At 39.9% G+C, this 21,806-nt stretch overlaps 2 protein-coding genes across 5 annotated transcripts in view; both read right to left on the bottom strand.

Annotated features, from left to right (window-relative positions):
* Nucleotides 1-342: 342 nt before the first annotated feature.
* On the bottom strand, nucleotides 343-5,603 carry LOC128888727 (probable Dol-P-Man:Man(7)GlcNAc(2)-PP-Dol alpha-1,6-mannosyltransferase). Of its 2 annotated transcripts, XM_054145819.1 has the most exons (8): nucleotides 5,328-5,603; nucleotides 4,752-4,884; nucleotides 4,428-4,601; nucleotides 4,189-4,342; nucleotides 3,703-3,847; nucleotides 3,364-3,590; nucleotides 3,024-3,272; nucleotides 343-2,903 (listed from the first exon to the last, which is right to left on the bottom strand). In XM_054145819.1, exons 1-8 carry the CDS (start codon nucleotides 5,451-5,453, stop codon nucleotides 1,214-1,216), a joined length of 2,898 nt encoding a protein of 965 aa, XP_054001794.1. In that variant the 5' UTR covers nucleotides 5,454-5,603; the 3' UTR covers nucleotides 343-1,213. The 2 variants fall into 2 exon arrangements, with proteins under 2 accessions (XP_054001794.1, XP_054001795.1); XM_054145820.1 differs by lacking the exon at nucleotides 4,752-4,884 and having other exon boundaries at nucleotides 5,328-5,575.
* A 1,709-nt stretch (nucleotides 5,604-7,312) lies between these two features.
* The window catches only part of LOC128888721 (serine-rich adhesin for platelets-like), a 39,735-nt gene continuing 25,241 nt past the window's right edge, over nucleotides 7,313-21,806 (bottom strand). Inside the window, exons 2-9 of one of the 3 annotated variants that reach the window (XM_054145799.1) lie at nucleotides 18,302-18,505; nucleotides 17,344-17,682; nucleotides 16,712-17,040; nucleotides 10,470-15,357; nucleotides 9,620-9,940; nucleotides 8,774-8,961; nucleotides 8,266-8,452; nucleotides 7,313-7,962 (exon numbers count right to left, since the gene is read on the bottom strand). In XM_054145799.1, coding sequence (XP_054001774.1) covers nucleotides 7,690-7,962; nucleotides 8,266-8,452; nucleotides 8,774-8,961; nucleotides 9,620-9,940; nucleotides 10,470-15,357; nucleotides 16,712-17,040; nucleotides 17,344-17,682; nucleotides 18,302-18,505 — 6,729 coding nt within the window. In that variant the 3' untranslated portion in view covers nucleotides 7,313-7,689. The remainder of the gene's footprint in view (nucleotides 7,963-8,265; nucleotides 8,453-8,773; nucleotides 8,962-9,619; nucleotides 9,941-10,469; nucleotides 15,358-16,711; nucleotides 17,041-17,343; nucleotides 17,683-18,301; nucleotides 18,506-21,806) is intronic. The other 2 variants (XM_054145800.1, XM_054145802.1) reach the window with 2 other exon arrangements.

Below are 21,806 nucleotides of genomic sequence, written 5' to 3'. Positions count from 1 at the left end.
ATTTTTATAAGAATATCGCTTTATTACGTCAATCATTTTACACGGGATGTCCAAACTTAATTTCTGATAAAGCATTTGAGAAATTGAAATTAAAACAAGCAAAGATGCAGGTACACGTTATTTTGATATATATTTAAATCAAAATTAAATGAACTTAACCGTGTAGTTTGTGCATAATTGTTTCGTTTGTTTGAACAGTGTGAAGATGGACGCCCTGTATATTTAAAATGTGGTTTTCGCGATAAAGTATTATATTGGTTAACTTTAGGATTAACTATGTACAGTTCATTTCAATCATTTAAATTCGTATATAAATGCTATAGAGATGGCGAGTATTGAGCATTGAAAAATCGTATAATATTCTTTCGCCAAATTTGTTATCGATAATTGACGCTTTTGATTGTTGATTGATTAAGCAATAATACAGGAATTAAATTACAGTACTTTTGTATTAAATACCTTTACTTATTGTAAAATATTATTACATAGTACGTTACATACACATATTTTTTGAACGGACGTCTTATAGTACATGAAAATTTGGAAGAGATTTTAAGGCACTTGAATGCTCTGCAAATACCAATATGGAAATTGAATGGATTTTCTTTTTCTGATAGAAAGTATAAATGACTGATTAATCTTGAGTAATATAGGACATTTTAGATGTCACTAAAAACTAAACAAAAAAAAAAAGTATAGAAAAGCAGAATCTAAATGCAAGGACGTAAATAGGAAATAATAAGACCATTATCGAACAGTAACTTATCAAGTCTGTAACAGTCAAGGGTGAATAATAAAATTGTATAGACTTTTTTTAAACATGCATTGTCAAATATTACTTTTATATCAAACAATATATAGATAAATATTTCATGATCTAAATATATACAAAATTATTATTATAGTTTTGTAATACGTGAAATAATTGTTATATAAATTAATATTATATAACAGCATACATATATAGTTATATTTGTGGCACGTTTGTGATACTATTCATTATACAAATGCTTTCCCATTTTGTTTCGGTATTCTTTGTTATTTTAAGTAATAAAACAGGATAAGTTAGTCTCGTTTTTTCCGCGGTGGTAATGCACGAGCATCAATTAAGAAATATAATATATTCGTTATCACAGAATAACGTATTTACATGTGACTATAATTACAGAACTGTGTCATTAAAAAGCATAAAACAGTCAATTATTTCTACCATTTAATTATTTGTATTATTTTCAACATTCTTTTGTATTATCTCATCATCACTTTCCTTGGAAGCATAATTTTTTTCTATGTTATTTGACACATTATCGGCAGATTTTTGAGCATTTGAAGGGACATTTTTATTATTTGTATACGTTGTAAAATATTTTTCTTGAATAACTTTATTTGTACCTGAATTTAAATTATTTTTTATATTACTATCTTCGTTCATTTTTCCTAATTTTTCAACATTATTTATCTTTCCAATTTTATCGTAATTTTGAATGTCTAAGTTCTTTTTATTATCTAAACTATTTGTAATGTACGCTTTGTTCTTTCTTCTACGTTGTATTAAATTTTTCAAAGCTTCACTAAATTGCATTAATGTTTCCGAAATTGGTTTCTCCATATACGTGGCTTCGATTTTATCAAATTGATCATCTTCTTCGGAAACTAATTCATTTTTAATTTGTTTAAACTGATTTATTATATCTTTCAAACTTTCTTTGGCATCTTTGATTGTTTTTAAATCTTCACTTTTCGTCATAATATCTACTACATTTGCTGCATCTTCAGACATTTTTGTACTTACTCCTGTAACTTGTTCACTATAGTCAGTTTCCTTCTTAATTATTTCTGAATCTTCGTGTACAAAGTCTTTTTCAAATTCTCTAAATTGATTAATTATATTTCTAATGTTTTCTCTCACTTTAATAGCTCGATGCTCTTTAATTGTTTCTTGCAGAGTTGTAGGTTTTTCTTTTAATTCTTGTTTTGTTGCAGTTTTCATCTTCTGTTGCAATACTTTTATCGAAGCTTTTTTTATCTCTATATTACTTTTATCTGGAACTTCTGACAATTTTCTTTCATCTATTGAGTCTTTTTTTAGTTTAACTGCCTCCATTTTTTCTTGAATCAGCTTTTTAACAGTTTCTTTAATAGTGCTGCTTTCTTGCTGATTATTAATAATTTTTAATTTCTCTTTATTTATTTCTATTTTTTCAGTTCCTTCGCTCTTTACATCTAATCTTTTCTCGTCATTGGACGAAATATCTTCAATATTTGGCTGCAGTTTAATATTTGTTTCAGCTTTAACGATGCTTTCTATCTCAGATACATTTGGTACCTTTACCTTGTCAACCGATGCTTCTAAATGCGATAAATTGTTTTCAGATAGATTACGGGATATTTGTTCGATATCGTCGTTTAGTGATTCAATGTGTTCCTCAGAATTATTTTGTATGCTAATTTTGATTGCTTCGTGTACTTCTAAATCCAATATGTTTTTATTACTAATATTTAATGGTTTCTCAAATTCCTCTAATGACTCCATAATTTCACCTAATATTGGCTCCATATTTTTTACAGTATCATTTATTACATCTTCACCATCTGTACTTTTATGTATCTCACTTTGAACTGACCGTTTCATGTGTGCTTGTGTTCCTGCTTTCCTTGGATCATATTTTATATTAGGTTTTCTTTTCATAATAAATATAATAGGTCTAGTTTTTATTCTTATTGGAGGTAACATATTATAGTTTAATGCTATGTGAGAGAAACCATCTACAGAATCCAATATATCATGAGTTTTAAGATAGGGTTTTATATTCGGTGAGTATTTACTTTTAGCTTCCATTAATAGATGCGTGAATTTAAGCATTTCAGGATTATCAATGGTTAAATTCTCTTGTTTTGAATAACTGGAAGATAGTTGATATTAAACTAGATTATTTATGACCAGAAATACATGTCTATAATCTATTGTTACTTTTGTATTACTAATTGATTTTTTATTTTATAACATTAATTACATAACTTACATCCAAGAATCATTTGTTTGTGCGAATCTGGAAACTCCCGTCTGTGCGGTCAGAACATCAATGTGCACGTGCACTGGATCAGTAGAGTCTTTCTCAAGTCTGTGTAATTTGGCAATAGCTAAACCACCAGGATAGTTAGAACCAGCAACACATAAAAGAAACATAGAAAACAGAGCATTTAAAACTAGATGACTTAAAATGATCAGTGCCATAAATCCATTCCATGAACTTTTTGCTCTGTTCTCCCATCTATTTATAAAAAAATTATATATAATTATGATATCAAGAACTAAAACTTAAAAACAACTTGAAACATTAAATAAACAAGCCAAGTACTTACATTCTATGACAAACAACTGCTGCACTAACATTCAGTAATGGAAAAACATATATGATAAACCTCAATTCTTTATGTGGTAGAAATGAGAATAAGATAACAAATGCGATACCAGGAACTGTTAACGTTCGAACTCGAGCATCCCAGAGCATACCCAAGGGTATTAAAAAATATGAAAATGCCAATCCACGTGGAAGCGCTGAATAAAAGTACCACAAAAACGGTGATGTCTGTTTTTGTGTTAAGATCAGCAGAAATACTTTAAGTTTGTCATCTTAAATAAATTTGAAAATAATAGCTTGTACAATACTAGATAAAATTATAGTGTTTGATAAAGGATACACCCCAATTACTGCTTTTATTAAGAACAGCATTGAAATAAAATACTTCTCCTTCAGGCCATACTAAACGTTTCCAAAATATGGAGTCTATTGCAACCGTTAGTGTTAGAAAAAATATACCAGCTGGAACCGCAATTTTAAGTAGTCTAAAAATTATTATTCTTATGAAATTATTGTTAAAATAAAAGACTTGAATACATTTAAATGGATGAAACTTTTCCCGTTATACAATTAATATTTTTAGTTGCTTTTTTTTTTACTTTTAATAGTAGCACAAATTTTGTTGCCATTTATTAAATAAGGGATCTACATTTGATGTAGTTATTTTTGAGAGAAGGGTTTCATTATGTTAGTAAGTTTTATAAGCAAACGAAGCTTACAAATCAGTGCAGTTTTGCAGAATGTCCCTTGATGATTCTAATCACTTCTGTTTGCAATGTTACAGCCATACTAGGAATCAATGGTCCACAATATAATATGTAAATACCTTGGTATGGTCAGTTTCGTGTTGGCTATATCGTACAAAAGAAATAATCCCAGTAGCATAGCAAGTTCTGCTCTGAATATTATTATTGCTGCTGCAGATGACCAAATAAATATGATGTGATTTTGTCTCAACCACCCAAACAAAGCCAGTAGTACTAAAATATATTAGCATTACTAAACCGGTACTTTGATCATAAATATTCCAAATAAAATAAAAACCATATATCATACTTCAATTACCTAGTGGCATAGCCATTATATTTGGTAATGGACGACTCAAGTAATACACGAAGTGATATTGTGTTACAGTAATTGCAACAAACCATTTTGTAAATTGCAACCCAAAAATGTTTTGTAAAGCATCTCTGTATAGCTTTAACATACTTATTACCAACAAACCCAATATTGCTCTTACTGGAAAAAATTACAATAGTTACTTATTTGTTATCATACAAAGTTCTTAGAGATTAAGAAACTGTTTCCTTATTCAAACCTAACAATTAATAACAGATCAAGCAAAGGTGTAAAATAATACAAATGCATTTCATTCATTAATCAACTTACCAACATATTGAGCTAAGAATTTATTAAGTCGCAAATAATTAATGGTTGCTATTAGCGGCGATGCCAAGCCTGATATTATAATTGGTCCCACGAATGATCGTGGCACGACTCCAGGAAATTCATGGTGATCATACTATCACAGAACAAGAACATGTTGCAAACAATTAGTATAAAACCTTTAACGTCTTTTACAAACATTTTAATGCATATACCTCGAGAGTGTTAGATTACATTTTTAGATCAGATTGAGCATTACACTGTTAATGCAAAATAATTTAGAAAAGTCCTTTGGTGCGTATTATGCAAATTTCTCGACCACACGTTTAGGGCAAAAGTAAGATTAACGCGTTAACAAATTGTTAAGCGAACAGAAGCTATATCAGCTGATCGTGAGTTTATAAATACATGCATCTGCTTCTAAATATAATATCTAAGTTTTTGCGTAATATCTGTTCGAGTGCGTGTCAGCAACCTCTCGAGGAAGATAAATACTCTATTGTAACCTATCTGCGTCTGTCTGATTCTTAAATGTTTATATTTACACGACGTACCTTCGGTAACTGCTATAATAATTACCTCGGTCAGGTTAAAACCATGGTATAAGATGTCGTGCATAGCCTGCAGATTGAAACTTTCTTCCACTTTTGTGAATGGACAGTACAATAAATGTACCATACCGATTAAGATAATTAAGTGATCCATACTTTCCTCCTATACATGGGTCGAGCTCAAAAACATTGTAAGACTTTCTGTCTTGATCATGACAAGCCGACGAACAGATGTAACTTTTTAAATATTCCTTCCTCACACCGGGAATACCACGTCGTCTGCTGCGTTGGATTGCGACTGTTCGTGCATGTATTTCCGTTGCCAAATTTACGAGTCCAGTAGTCCCTAGCATATAGCATTAATTTACTAGAATTCCTCGGTAGGTAAATCTAATTCCTAACATTTCGCGATAACTCTGCTATAGAATCGAATTATTATTTTCCAAACATATTTTAAGACTTTATTTTCAGAAAAGTATCTGTTTCTAATCTGAACTTATTGTATGTTATATGATAAAGAATTGCATACAAATAAATTTTAAAGAAATTGGCTAATGAGGGGCTTTCCGATATCTATATAATCCTATTAAAATAATAAATTAATTTCTTGTAGTGTACAGTATTAAAAGATCCTATTTTTAGTTGATTTAGTTTTCGGGCGCGTAATAAAAGACTTTTTATAGACATTGCTTGTAATCAACCGGATATTTATTCTTCATTATTCAGTTGATATTTCTATTTTCTTTTCGATAAAAAGTTAGTTTATTAGCTCCCAATATTTCATCGTAACAGTGGTGTTATAACATTCTCGTATTTTAAGAACACTAATCGTTATAAAAACGCACGTTCGTTCCTATAAGACGGTCAGTTTCGACGGAAACTTACAAAATAAATCACAATACTTGTAGCATCAATCAAGCGGTATTTCTTATGATTAATTCTTGTGTTTCAAGCGATTTTTACTAATCACGTATCATTAATATGAGAGGGTTATACGTTTTGAGAGGATTGATTATAAAGTTACAAATACTCGTGTAACATTTCCTATAATGCTATAGTATAAAAGAATATAAATACGTATAAAGTTAACATTCCAAATTGTCCAAAATATTCTGCGGATCATTATAAAATTAGCACGTCTTTAAATTTTGTAAACATCAGCAGTTGTTGTATGCGAACTTTATTTTTACAGGAATAAATAATCATGTCCCAAGTGTTTAATTTATTCTGATAACTTTTATCCTTGGTTCCTTCGTTCGTGCAAGCACTATTAGGACAAGTGATGTACCAATCTTATTAAAATTTCTTTCCCTACGTACAGTATGTACAACGTGTAGACAAAAGTGGTATTTTATTGCAAGGTGACCTCAAAATGTACTCCATGCTCACACACGCATAGTATGTATAGTATAGTATGTATAGTACTCGTATAGTTCGAACGAAGCTACGGCCATAAATGATCGCGCATCACTTTTATTAGAGGTTCTACGTGTATCGGGGATCCATGAAGTACGCTTGGTCATGTAAGTAGTAGGTCAAGTATAGAAAATCCTGTAAAAAATCGTATAAGATGTCTGCAACGTAGATAATACATTCGTATAAAATGGCTACACGATTGCAGGCAGGATATTGTATGAACGACGAAACCAAAAATTGTGAAAATCACGATTAACACGTTGACGACTTTTTTACCTGTATACAGGGTGTCCCAAAAGTCGGGGAGGAGCCGGAAATGAGGGGTAGCTGAGACGATTCTGAACAAAAATTTCCTTTGAAAAAATGTCGGATGGGGCTTCGTTATAGGAGATATTAAGAGAAAACCCCGACCAATCAGAGCGCGCGTAGACCGTTCGAGCGGCCGCGGTAGCGAAGGCTACGCGCTGAGCGGCCGCTCAATATCCTTCGATGCACGTCGAGTCACTTGTCGCGTACGAGAGCGGCTACCTAGCGCGTAGCCATCGCTATCGCGGCCGCTCGAGCGGTATACGCGCGCTCTGATTGGTCGGGGTTTTCGCTTAATATCTCCTTAACGAAGCCTCATCCGACATTTTTGCAAAGGAAATTGTTGTTCAGAATCGTCTCAGCTACCCTCCATTTCCGGCTCCTCCCCGACTTTTGGGACACCCTGTATAGGTGACAAGACTTGCCAGTATAAAATTAAAAAAATTCCAGATAAATGTTAGATTATGTATTTAGTTTCCAAAAGTATAGAAACAAAATTTTAGCCCGGTAGAAATTTTTCTTTTTATTAGTCTAGCAGTCAACGTGTTAACAAGATTTCTGTTTTTATTTATTTAATTTGTAAAGCTGTGTGTTTTCAAATGAAGACGGTTCGATCTATCCTGTTCTCGATCGATGTACGTACGCAACGAGGTTTTGTCGCCTGATAATTAACGTTTGAGTTTTGGCGCTCGCGAATGTACTGGTTTATTGTGCAACATGTTTTCGCATTTGGGAATGTGACGGTCTGCGGCGGACTTGTTGAATTTTCTGCCACAATGGGGACATTGAATGTAATCGCTGGTATCGCTGGGAGGCGGTGGAGGCAGATCGCTGAGCTTGCCTCCTGCAGCCAGGTGCGCCTGCACCTGCTTCGCCGAGCGTATAGCGTTAATGAAATCCTCGTGCTTGCGCCTCCAGTTCGACTTCACCTCCGGTGGTTTCTGCAACATTAAAAACGACGACGGTTTTAACGCTCGCCCGTTCATCCAATTATTATTTTCTTTATTCTATTTCTTGTATTACATTTAGAACTTTCTCAGCAGTGTTTCCATATTTTGTTTTATACGTATGCTATTGGTTCTTAACTTAGTCAGTTATTAACTTTAGATAGTTTTTAATGCCTCAAAAATGTTGATTTTTGAGTTCAACCTGACACGTATATGTGAACTGAAATAGAAGTTGCGAAGAATCGGAAAAGAAGGAGCGATTCAAGACTTTCAGAAGTCAGATTAAAGTATACTGACCTCGGGCTGCTTTTTACAGTGTCCTTTTCTGACAAATTTCTCTAGCTCGGTACCTTTAACGCGAAACATCACCGTGTCGAACTGCTTCCGTTTCTTTTGGCCCGTTTTCGCGCAGATTTGCTCGTGAAGGGTTATACGGTCTTGAGCGAAACGGCGTCCACATATTTTGCAGGGCGTCAGAAGATCGCTGCAAGAATATCGTCGTTGAAATTAGTCTAATATCGATTACGTAAACAAGGTTACTTGCAACGAAAATTGATTTAGCTTTTTCCTAAGTAATAAGAATCGTTGAATTTACGGATAAAAGAATAGTCTTTTTCTTCTGTTCTGAAGATTTCATACAGCACCTATATTTTCATAGTACCGTTTTTCTAACGATTTAACGTTATCATGCAAAAACGTTATCATGCAAAAACGTATTCATTACAGAAATTGAAAATATGCAAAGTTGTTGAATAGCCTGCACATTGTTTACGATGTAAATATTGACGGTATTAAAAATTCTTACGCAGAGCACACGCTTCCGCCAGTTTTATTGGACGCCGATCCTCTGGACGTCGATGTAGCGGAAGAAGGCGTGTGGACTTTCGACGACATCCTACTTTTCGGAGTGGAAACGTGACTCTGCATAGTGCTACCGCTTGAGGTGGACGAAACTGACGGAGGTCGGCCAGACTGCGAGGTAGGTGTATGCTTCTAAGCAATACAATTAGTTGGAATTAGAATTGGCTTGAATTAGAAAGAATTACTTTGAGGATAAGGATAGGGTTGCGGTACCAGTGCTTTCTAAGCGTTCATGGAAAATTTCACTCTTAATTTTGGAGTAGCAGAACTCGCAATTTTCGGTCGACGCGGTCTTAATTGTTTAAAAAAAAAAAAAGAGCGAGCTACAACCAATCCATGTGTTCCACTCTTGAAATATCCGAGTTGATCGGTGTCAGAGAGCGGGAGACATTTTATTATCTAAATTAACCTCGATACGTCTCCTGGTTCGATTATTTCTAACTTCGAGTCGTGGAAAAATTGTGCACGATGCTCAATTGGAAGTGTTTATACGGCGACAAATTACAGAAAGCCAACTCTGTTAGATCAACTAGAACTATAGCTTCTGTACGTATCACAAATTATCGTACAATTGTAATCGTACGTATCGCGGTATCGTGGGTCACGAAATTAAATATTTTATTTTATATTATTTTTTGTTTTGTTTGAGCTAGCGCTCTATTTTCATACTTTGGGGGTATGTTTCAAGAAGTAAATAAAAAGCAGGAAAACTCGCGTGAAGAAACCAGTTCCTAGCAGTGTTCTTATTTGTTTGAGTATCTGCGCATTTAAATGATTGGCAGCGACTTACTTCCGTGGATTGTTTTCGTAACCGTGGTTTCCTCGGAAGTGAAACATCGTTTTCCTTCGGCGGTTGTTCGTCGAAGGCGATGACAAAAGCATCGTTCTTCTTCGTCGTCGACGAGTCGTTATCGTATTTCGTTTCGGCAGTTTGGTCTCGTAAATGCGGACCATTCTCGAGAATAGCGCCATCGACGACATCCGTCGATTTTCTCGTGGTAGTCGTCGTCGTCGTCGTCGTCTTCCTGTTTCCAATTGGCTCCGTGCCTTTCATGGGCGCTGGTCGTTTCGTCGATTTTGTATCTTGAGCTTTCAAGTCGGTGGAGTGACGCTATAATAAAAATTTGTTCGTTCGGAACTTTTTCGAATGGTCTCGACCTTTCCGTTTAAATCGTTGTTTCTTATGTTTATTACTTTTCAATACAAGTTTCAATACAATACAAGCATCGATGACGATTATTGAATCGTCGCGAGAAAAAATGATCGTTCTTTTGCAATTTATTACAATATTACTATTTATATACAGCCTTCGTTTATGAGAATAGAAGTGATTTCCCAGTTCAGAAACGAAGACGTCGTTGAAATACTGAAAATCATATTAAATATATATTTAACAAATAAATTTTAATAATCTACTAGATATTTTTTATTTTTTGAAGTACAAAGGTTTTCGTTCGTAACTCTGTACTTTGGACAAATCTTTTTTTTTTTCTTATCTAAAATGCTCCAGAAATGGCCATTACTCGTTATTCTCCTTCGTGGCGTATACTCGTACAAACGAAAATGAACTAAGTAACGCTACCGAATTTGTTAAGACTATAATCAGTATTTCCAAGGAACGTTCATGCAATTCAACTTACCCTCGTCGCCGTGTCCGGGCTCTTCGACGGCGTAGGAGGCACGCTTCTTCGCGTACGGTTGGTTTCCGTCGCCTTGAAATCTGGACTCGGACTTTTTGCTACCCTGGAGAAACGCGTCGCACACTTTACAGAGCGCCCTGATTCACCTAATCTGTCGTCTCTCGCGCTAAGATTCTCTGACCATTTCGACGAAGACGTATCTCTTTTACTCCCGACACGAGTGTCTCCATTCAATGGACACGATCGTCTTCGCCGCGGTTGCACGGTACTCGAACATCTCGAAACATTATTTGCAATGGCCGACCTAGACGTTCTCGTTTCTCCACACCTGGAACTCTCGTTTTCTATGGATTTTCGAATATCCTCGATCGATCTCAGCTGTTTAATAGACACAGGACGATCTGAGTCCGCCTCTTTCATCGACGTTTCGTCGTCCCTAACAGGTTTCACGCATTTTGATTTTATATTTGGTCCAATCGAATAGGTCGCGTCGCGTTTACTCGACTTCGTCTTCGAAAATGAGCTAACAGTTTCCGTTTCCTCCGTCGAGTCGCCATCGGGGAAGAGTTTCCGTCTGCACGCTGGCGACTTGGACCTTGACAGAACTCGATCGATCTCAAATGAGTCCTTGGCCGTGGCCAGCTTTTTCTGACGTCGAGTTTCCTGCGTTCCAAGTACTCTCATTTCGCCAGGAGTTTCGCTGTTGAAAACACCCTTTGCAGAAGTTCTGGATGGTTTGTTCTCCGGGTTTCTTGGAGAACTCGCTCGGTTGAGTGCTTTCAGAGAAATTGTCCTCGAGCTACTTGCTGAATTATCGATTCCAAACGATCTATCATCGAGCAGAGTTAGGGTGTCGGGACTCTTTGACGATCTACCTCCATCATGGACACCTGTGGAGCTACCTGGTCTTGATCGAGGCCTTTCAGAACGTTGGTCGATCGCACCTATTGTAGGCTTACGTTTGAGATTCGCTGTTGTGGCAACTTTGTCTGTCTCATAGCAAACAAATTCTGGACTATTAGACTTACTATCCCGAATTTTATGGAGCGGTGATTCACGACTGCTTCTTTTATTCAAATTATTAATTAGCTCAACATCTTTGGGGAGCATACCAGCACCACGAATACCTGTAGAGCTGCCTGGTCTCGATCGAGGGCTCTCAGAGCGTTGATTAAACGAATCGATTGTATCCCTAGGTTTGAGACTCACGGTCGTGGCAAGTTTGTCCGTTTCATAACAAACAAACTCTGGACTTTTGTGTTTACTCTCCAGGATCAGCGATGATTCACGACTGCTCTTTCTACTAGCACTGTCAGATATTTTCACATCCTTCGACGCAGTGTAGATGTCAGGAGTCTTTAACGATCTGTTTCGTCTTTCTCCTATCTCTTCGTTTCTCTCCAGCGTGCTTTGGACAGACGCCACTGCGTCGATGGAATCGAAACGTCTCAGGGCGGATTCCACCGAGTCCGTCCTTTCGTAACACGTTCTCGACGACCCTTCCTCGTATTTCATAAACTCTACTGTCCTCGATACAACAGAATCAATATCCCGCATTTTAATCTCGCCCTCCAATTTCTTCATAGCTTCCTGTTTACGCTCGACCTCGTTAGTCGCCACGGATCGCGTCCCTTTTATGATCTTTCGCACCAGTTCCACGGACCCCAAGGCTACAGGCTGCTTTCTTGGCGACTTCTCCGTATTCTTGGATCGCAAACTTTTCGCACGATTTTCCTCGTTCGCTGCAGCTCCGATTCGACGTTTCGTGGCGCGAAAAAGCGATTCACTCGTGGGAGAAGGGCTGCTGCTGCCGCAAGAACGCTCGGAGTTCCCGGTTTTTCCATCTCGAGCCTTCGAACCTATCGCTTTGCTCGCGAAGCCTGCGCTTCTCTTCGACTCCGTGATTCTCCGATGATCTGGAGCCTGCTGACGCTTTTTCGTCGGCTCGAAGATGTCCAATTCGAAGAGGGATCCTCTCTTTTTGCCAGGTTTACGAACGGAGTACGTGGACGCGTTCTCAGCTTTCGACTCGATCGAAGCTTGCGAGGTCTCCTTGGAAGACCTCGAGTATGTGCTTCGAAGCTCACGGCGAAGTTTCCCTCGTTCCAAGTATTGATCGGGCATGGTGATTTCTCGAATCTCGGCGTCCACCTCCGCGGAAATAGAACTTTTGGGACTCGATTCTGGAGTGAGAAGGTCGTACGTTCGCGTGGGAGGCGTCGGTGACCTTTCGTCGACATTTCTGTTCACCCTGACCGTGTCTACCTCGTTCTCGCCAGCAATATCGACGCGTGATATTCCTGTGGTATCATCGGGTGCTATCGAAGGCCTTCGTGACTCTTTCGAGCTGTTCTGTAAAGTACGATCGGGCTGATTTCTATCTTTCTGGTGTTCTATGATCTCGCGAATGAGCTTCGTTGATCGCAGGATGTTGCCAGAGCCCCTTCGAGCGGTCGCTTTGGCGTCCTTGGATAGAGCGAAGACGTCGGGACTTTTTGATGGTCTTTTAGATCGAGAACCTGTGCAGCCATCCGATCCAGGACGTTTAGAATGCTCGTTTCTCGTGTTTTTCGTGGATTTCGGTTTAAGACCGACCGTCGTGGCAGATTTTTCCGTTTCGTAGCAGTAGAACTCTGGAGTACCGCGTCTGATGTCAGCGATCTTCTGTAGTTTCGGCGACGAATCGCGGGAGTGGCTTTTATTATATCCAGAGGTTGATTTAATATCTTTGACGTTGTCAAAGCTCTTTGACGGTCCGTCTCCATCATGGACACCTGTTGAGCTGCCTGATCTTGATCGAGGACTCTTAGTACGTTGGTTAATTGAGTCTATCGCAGGTCTAGATTTCAAACTCACTGTTGCGGCAAGTTTGTCTGTCTCGTAGCAAAAGAATTCTGGAGTCCCTATTCTGTTATATAGAACCTTCCGGAGCCTCGGCGAAGAATCACGACTGGTGCTTCTACTATGACCGCTGATCACTTCAACATCCTTAGGTAGCGTGATGCTGTCGGGGCTCTTTGATGATCTACCTCCACTATGGGCACCTGTAGAACTGCTTTGCCTCGATCCAGGACTTTCAGAGCGTTCCTTCGTCGAATCTGTCTTGGACTGTGGTTTGAGACTCACGGTAGTAGCAGACTTTTCTGTTTCATAACAAAAGAACTCCGGAGTCCTGCTTCTAGCATCCACAACTGCCGGTGTCTTCCGCGAGCTCCTGCTACTCCTGTCAACACTAGTCGTTTTAGTGTTTCCAGGAAGAACGAAGGTGTCAGCTGTCTCGGATGACCTACTCTCACCTCTAGAACCAGTCTGGCCCCTTTGAGGTTCAGTCGCTTCAACATCTCTGAGCACAGCGAAGCTGTCAGGGCTCTTTGATGATCTATTTCCACTATGGACGCTTCTACAGCCACTTTTCTCTAATCGCGGACTCTCGGAACGTTTGTTCGTCCAGTCTTTCGTAACTTTCGGCTCGAGACTCACCGTGGTGGCAGGCTTATCTGTTTCGTAAGAAACAAATTCAGGTGTCCCGCTTCTACTATCCTTTATCCTCGATGAAGACTTCCTAGTGTCGATCTTCCTCGATGGTAGACCTCTGTCTGTTGGTTTTGTCTGTCTTTGAGTTCTCATGGCCTTCAGCGACACTGGAGAGGAGCTGCGCGACAAGTCAGAGCTTCTGTCGAATCTTCTGTTGAATCGCGCATCGACGTCTACGTTTCTGGAAGCCTTTTCGCATTGTTCAGAGAAAAATTTCGATACCGAGCTTCGTATGTTGTACCTGGTACCTTCGTCGAGGTCTTCCTTGGAGGTTCTTCTACTTGATCCAGCAACTTTGTTCGCAGGTGCTAAGCTAAACCTGTCGATAGAAAATCTCGAACTTTTCTCTTTCCTCGGAGACGTTGATCTTGTTCTCACCTTTGTTATCGTTTCTGGGATTACCAGCATAATGGTGGCTGACCTGTCTGCGTCCGTGGAAAAGAAGCGAGGGCTTGTGCTGGACTTTCTGGAGATCGTCTTCCCGGAATCTGGCGATTGCGACGAAGGACTCGAATGAATACCTGAATGGTCGTGTTTGCGAAACACTTTTGAACCATCGCTGCGCTTTTTCGCGAGCTTCTCGGGAAATTCTGGCGATTTAGACATCAGTTTAGAGCCTCTCGCGTTGTTTCTCATCGTTGAACTTCCAGGTTCTCGATAAGGATACCTGGGACTCGTGTTATGGCTCGTTAATCGCTCGAAAACGTTGAACGATTCGTTTGAGACCAGTTTCGTACCATCTCTGGTCTCGATTTTTTCAAGTAGGTTAGCGTTTTGACTACCTGGAGATGGAGATCGACCAAGGGATATAAAGTCCCTGTCTACGGTATCTACACCCACGATCGGTGATTTAGTAGATCTTCCTTTGGATTCGATAGACCAATCTTTACTTTTTATTGATTTCACAGCACGTTCTGCGTCGTTCGAAAACTTTGGACGAAGTTTTCCGAAAGCTTTCGAATTAATCGCATAGGTGGTAGCTGAAGTTTTAGATTCCTTGCAGAAGAATTCGGGTTCCTCGCTACGACGATGTTTACCTTTCGATACTTCAGCTTTTGAATCCGTTACATACGCGGTAGCTGACTTCTCGGACTCCTCGCAAAGGTACTTCGGACTTTCGCGTCGAGGTTTTCTATCCTTTAAAAAATCAGGCGACAATCGTTCGCTAGTTTCTGAATCATAAGTGGTAGCAGATCTCTTGGAATCCTTGCAAAAGAACCGCGTATCGCTTTTTCGTTTCACGGTTCTTTCAGACTCCGACGACGAGAGAGTTTCCTCCGTGCTATTAGACGTCGCATCCCTCGTTCCGCTGCTCCGAGGACTCTTCGTCCTGCTCTTCGCGTCCTTAATCCCGCTACAAAACCACAACCAATACATCGTTATTATTAATCTTATCTATTCTCTCCGCTGGCTACCGCGGCGTTAATCCTGAGTGTTGCAGTTAGAGAACAGGACAGATGAGGAGGAAGCGAATCGAAAAGAAATGATGCGTGATTCTTCTTCGCAGGAGGATCTTAAGCCAGATGCGTCTTCTTGGTCCTGGATCCTTCGGTTCCGGACGAGCAACGCGTTTTGTTAAGCCTGCGTTACGAAGGAACGCTTCAAGCATCGTGAGAAAAGCTGCACTCCTCCTCCGATTCCGATTGCCCATAAAAGAGACCGCGGGTCGTTTATGCGTGATTAATGCTTCGCGGCGTACCTTTTTCTCTCCGTGATCGGTCCGCTAATGAGGCTTCATGCTTTGGCGAGTAATTGTTATGCTGATGGAGTGTTTAATGTCCTTCGAGCGATTATCCTTTCGCCGATAGCGGTTAGGCGGACGTAAATTAGAGCGGGGCGTCTTCCTTGTCCGTGACAAACCGGAGACGCTGCGCCTCTGCTTCGCCGGAAACGCGTCGTTTAGCTTGCTCTTTCGAGACGATCGCTTTCAGGGAGCGTGGCATTGTTAGGCGACTACGATTGCGTGGGTTTAAACGAGTCGTGTCTAGTCAGCGATTGCAATTATGCGACCGAGAAATTAATCGAGAGGGGGTGGGTTTGGCCGGTGGGGGGTGGGGAGGTGAAAGCAGCGACAGATTGTTAGCATCGATTGCCAATTAGCGGACGAAAAGTTTGCGTTTGTCGAGGTTCGATGCGATCGTCGAGACTTATACTTGCGTTCTCGAGTATGTAGGGGTGGAAAATATTGCACACTTTCGGCCACTTTGGTTCATGTTGAATTGTTTGATAAGCTTATGGATACGTGTTGGAAATTTTTTTTATGGATTTCATTTGCCTTCGGAATGAGTCGAGAAAGAATTTCGATTTGTATGCATTGGACACGAAACTGTAGATCTTCTCAAGCGCAGTTTCTCGAACACGCAAAGGAATCGCGTTCGGTGTAATGATAGAGGATCATTGATTGATTTAATGGAAATCATTATAAATGCAATCATTATAAATGCAATCATATTAAATGCAAGTTTCGAAATGCACAATATTTCGAGGTGAACCTAATGTATTCTAATTGATAAATCGTTAATCGGTTTCTTCGTTTTTTCATTTCACATTTCGTGTAAGAAGTTTTCTATCATTCGTTATTTGATTACCACCAGTACAATAATATTAGCTGATCAACTGTACAATCGCACACGTTTTCACAATAAATGTATAAAATTCGCGGTTCAATTTTATCTATCAATTTCTAAGTTAACTGTAAGTTCACGTACCTGGAGGTAGACTTTGCCGGAAATATCGGGTCGAACCGTTTCCTGGGAACGCCGATCGTGCTCGTATTTTTCGTAATGCTGTTGCTTCGTTTCGCGTTGGCGTTCCTGAAGCGCTCCAATCTAGCCTCCGCCTGGGACAGCTTCTTGGTAACACTTTGTTTCGGTAGCTTGTCAGGTACATCCACCATGAAGTCTTCCGGGAATTCTTCGCTTTCGAGGTCGTTTTTAACGCGGTGCTTCAGCGTCTCGTCGTACTGCATCAAGTGTAACTTCGCCATCATGCGATTCCTCTCTATCGTATCGTCGTCGAGAACCTCCTCGATCCGCGTCTTTAAAAGACATCGTTCAATGTTCTAACAATAACGTAACATTCGACATTAAATATCGTCTATGTATTACTCATCAATGAAATGGAAGAAAGACATTCATAACTTTTTGAAGAACCTAATATATTCGGTACATCTATCATAGCAAACAATAGAACATTCTAATATCTTTGAATCTTTGAAACTCCGTTAAATAACAATTAAAGAAATATAACATACGGAATGATGATGTAGATTCATCGTCTTGACATAACGTTAATAGTAATATAGGAGAGTGCAAAGAAAAGATGGTAGAAATGTAATTACGTCATCTCGATGGTTGCCATTGGCATACTGAGCGACATGGTTCTCGTTTCCAAATTCGTCGTCGTCCGTGTGGCCCTGTACAGATGGTACAAACGATTCTCGAGTGACTTCCTCGTGATACGAGACGACCGGTTTGCCGCCATTCAAATTGCTGTTCACGTCAGCCCGCGCCGCTCGCTTCACAGTCACGGAGTGTCGGTTCACCGTCGAATTTCCGTTCTTCTGCGTCGCGTTTCCGTTCGTTTGTTTCCGCGGTTTGTTCTCCAGTGGCTCCAGCGGGTAGCTCCTGTCGATGCCCTTCACGGTCGTGTGGCGTCTCTCGTCGAACATCTGCCTCACCTTAACAGCGACAGACCAGGTGTATTTGCGATTAATCAAGACCTTCTCTCTTGTGTGCGTACAGATACCGCGAACTTAGGCACGTTGTGTGTTTGTGTAAGTTAGCTTGCGTAGCGTGGATAGAGAATAAGACGTTTCTCGTGTCTCCTTTCATCTCGAACGAACGATCATTGGATTCCTTGTGTGATCACGGTGTGCAACGTTCGTTTATTTCGATTCGTTTGCTTCTGGTAATATATGCCGATTGACCTTATTTTATTTTATGGTTTGTATTAGTTACTAGTTACGTCGTGATTTTATCGTCACAGTGGAACGTGTGTCTGGGTGGGTGTCGTAGAAAATGCTTTTAGTCGATTTAAAATCGATTTTGCAAAACTGTGTGTTTGGGTTTTGGCAAGGTGTGAAAAGTCGTTATTCCGAAACTATAGACCTGCGCATCAATTTTATTTATATGTATAGATTATGTCTGCGTCGCAAAATTGGTAAAAGCTGTAGGAATGGTGATGCGATTTGCCTCGATTTTTAACATCGGAACAGTGGCCATTACGCGGTTCGGGGAAGCGTGGCGCGAAGCAGCATTACGAGAACGCGTCGCGTTTCCGCGCGGAGAATCACTCACCTTACCACCTTGCGAGGTCGAGGTTGTATGGCTGCTGTTCGAGGTCTTTGTGACGGTGTGCTGGCTGACGGATGTAGTATGATTCGAGCTGTTGGAACCAGCGCTACCTCGTTGCATCACCTGATAAGCCCTCTGTTGTTGCTGGTCGTAGAGCTGCAGCAACTTCTGTTCCTTCTCCTGCAGCTGCTTTTGCTGGAATCGAGCCTGCGACAAGCGCAGATTTTCTTTTAATCCGATCATTATACCTCCTTCGGACTTGATCCTTCAAAGACTCGAGGATTAAGCTGTTGCCGGACGATTCAGTGATCAAGCGTGATTTCTTCCCTCTGGTGAAGTTGTTTAGTACAATCTCTTTATGACTCAATATCGAGACCAATTGGTGCTGTTAATTGTTTCAATTAGGTCAATCAAGAAACATTGCGGGTTTGCAACGAGGAACACGGTCCATGAAGTTTCCAAATCGGAATGTCTCCAAGAAACACAGAGTCTCGAAGTCTCTCAGAGTCAACGTCGATTCTTCATTAATTAAAATATCACAGACAATTCTCTAGGCTCGACATTGCAACTATGAAAATGTCCAAAAACGTTTCCTTCCAGTTTTTTCCAAAACAATGTGGTGCTTATCAACGATTCCTCGACTTTAAATGATCGGAAGAAGACAAATACCGACGCCCGCGGGTTAAATAAGCGCGCACCACCGACTCCCTTTCGATCGATCCAATTCACCTCTAATCAGCTTGGAGGTTCGGTTCCCGTGGAAATAATTAAACGAAGTCGAGATTCGCAACCGGAGTTAACGCCAGTCGGGCTGCGACTCCTGGTTAACCGCTGTTCGTACGACCATAGCCTCGAACGCTATAGCAAACGATGCATACGCGAGGCTCGCACGTTAGCTAACGTGCAATCTCATCGATTCGTTTTAACCTACATGCGAAGGGGTTAGTAAACTCGTTGCCACGCTGAAGCGAGGAAATTTTCGCCCTTAACTGTCCCTCCGAGGAGCTGGGTTAATTTTGACCGGTACAGTCTTAGGATTCGAAGGATTGTTCAGGAAGATGACACCTTTTTCCGTTTTGACGATTTGTATTTATTTCGATTTAAGCTTGAAACAATACTTCGAGTGTCTTCATTCATAAATCTCTACCTGTTATACCTTCAACGCTTTCGAAATTCTTCATTTTTTACCCGAAGAAGACTTCGATACAACCGAATTAGCTCCAAAGAAATATAATTTAACGCGCTAGAAATTGGAATCGGTAATTTTGTAGAAATCAAAGACCGCTTCGTACAAGAGAATTTCCTATGGCAAAATTTGTTACGTTACATCCTCTGAAAGGATCGACATTAATCCATAAAGTATGCAATTTTTGTCGACGCACCAATGGATCCGTTTCAACTCGGATCGTCTGATCATCGGACAAATACAAATTTAATTAAAAGATAACTGCAAGTAAATTAGTTTGGCCTGATTTCTTTGAATATTTCTTCGTACCGTGCCATCCCTCTGATGATAATTTTAACGGATGCTTTTGCACGGTAAAAGAGTCGAAGTTTATCGTATCGAACTTCGTATCTGTTTGGTTCTCAGGCGGAGAAAACTAATTAAAAAAATGTAATTTCCGTATTTCTCGTATTCCCTGACAAGCTTCGTATTATTATATTCGCGAATTATCGATTTCGGGTGATACTCTCAATCGAACACACAGGATCCGTCGAGAAATTTATTCTCACATTTATAACACGAATTTTCACTGGGTTCGGTTATTGGAATATTTTAATATCTTGGTTTATTTAATTTAAACAAAAAAATTGTAGGTATCTATATTCGTAGTTAGGGTTCAGATTATTATATTACATTACAACGCTCGCGTAATTCTAACGACTTCAGAAAATTGCACGATCATTGAAACAACGTAAAAAACCCACGAACTCGCGCTAATAATTTTAAGAATAGTAAGAAATAAAGCTACCCGAGCCTCTTGATACCAGCAAGTAAGATTCGCGACTCTATCCGCTCCTCTTTTTAAAGGGTTCGAGGAGTCGATTCGAGTTGCACGCGAACTCGAGTTGGACGCGATTAAAGACGATCGCGTTTACGCAACATCGGCACGTCGCGTCGCGCGCGGCAATCGGTTACGGAGGAGCCATCTTCGCCGAAAGATCAGGAATTGTTTGATAATCAAGAGGAAACTGTTAATTGGATATCCGTCGAATCGGTGAGGCGGCAATCAGGCAGCCTGCTAATTGATTTATTCCTAATGAGCACGTACCGGTGGCCGCTTCGCTTTGTACATACACGTGTTCTGGGCGCGTACGATTTCGAGACGAGACCGAGCGTGAGTGCGTAATTCGTAATGATAACGAGACGTTGATTGGACGCATTAGCGTCGAAGGTCGCCTACGGGATTGTAAAATGTTTTCCAGTCGCAATTATTTTCGCGTTAGCCGCTCGGCTGGCTCGCGATCCCGCTGATCGATGTCAGATTTGTAACGATCCACGGTTGATGGACGGTCACGATAGAATCGGGATAGGTGCGACCTTGACACACCTGAGTGAACGTTCGAAATTTGGTCCGAACCATCCCTTGGTTCTTGACACGACGTTCCCAAAATCGCCATTCGCATTGCCTTTAAGACGTCGAAACACTCCTCCGCATGAGCAAAAATATCGATTCGTCGGAAAATCGAATCCAGCCTCTTAAACGTGAACGTTACGGCTCCTTTGCGCTGCGCGCTGCCCACGCGAAAGAACAGGTATGGTAATTACAATAGAGGTCGCAGAGACGTCGCTAAACGGCAGACGAAGACGGAGCATGTGGCCAGAGGAACGAAAACAGATGTCAAGATATTTTTATGGCCGAAAATAGCAACTCGATGGAACGGATCGCGCGTGGGTGGAACTGAAAACTGGACGCACGAGAAGAGTACGTTCAACTTGCTCTCAAACAACGGTCCGGGTTACCGTGTTAGACTTCCAAAGAGAGGCAGAGAAAGAACGGGGAGGGGAGGAAAAATTGCAGGTACATTAAAGAAGCAAGAAGCAGCGGAGAAAAGGAGAAAAGGAGGTCAACGCCGAATGTTTCGCAAGAAACCGCACGATGCACCGTAATTTGGTTGATATCGAGGATACGTTCAACGAGAGGAGCAAAAATAATGAAACAAACGGCGATGGGGAACGTTGATGTACAGGGTGATCTGCAATTCGTAAAATAAACGAGGAATAAAATGAAAATAATGGCTAATGGCTCGCTATTTTATTGAATTTATTTTTAAAATCGTATGTCTTACTACTGCATCTGTAAGTTTATTATTTAACTAAATACAGCGCAAACTAGACACGAGTATACCTACTACTCGTTAAATGGAAGTTGAGATTTGAATTATATAACGAAATATTTCGGAAAAGGGCAATTGAACAAATTTTCGAATAAATTGCTCTATACGTTGATCGTATTTATTTACCAATCGAATCAAATTTATCCTTTTTCGGATCCAAATCTAATTT

This window comes from Hylaeus anthracinus, unplaced genomic scaffold (genome assembly GCF_026225885.1).
Source record: "Hylaeus anthracinus isolate JK02 unplaced genomic scaffold, UHH_iyHylAnth1.0_haploid 11994, whole genome shotgun sequence".
NCBI lineage: Eukaryota > Metazoa > Arthropoda > Insecta > Hymenoptera > Colletidae > Hylaeus > Hylaeus anthracinus.
This window is presented reverse-complemented; position numbering and strand designations above follow the sequence as displayed.

Excerpts from the sequence above, each read along its gene's own strand:
- LOC128888727 (XM_054145819.1), bottom strand. The coding sequence starts at position 5,453 with ATGGATCACTTAATTATCTTAATCGGTATGGTACATTTATTGTACTGT. Across the intron at positions 4,885-5,327 it reads ATGGTTTTAACCTGACCGAG|TATGATCACCATGAATTTCC; the intron begins GTAATTATTATA and ends GTTCTGTGATAG. Across the intron at positions 3,591-3,702 it reads ATAAAAGCAGTAATTGGGGT|ACATCACCGTTTTTGTGGTA; the intron begins GTATCCTTTATC and ends ACACAAAAACAG.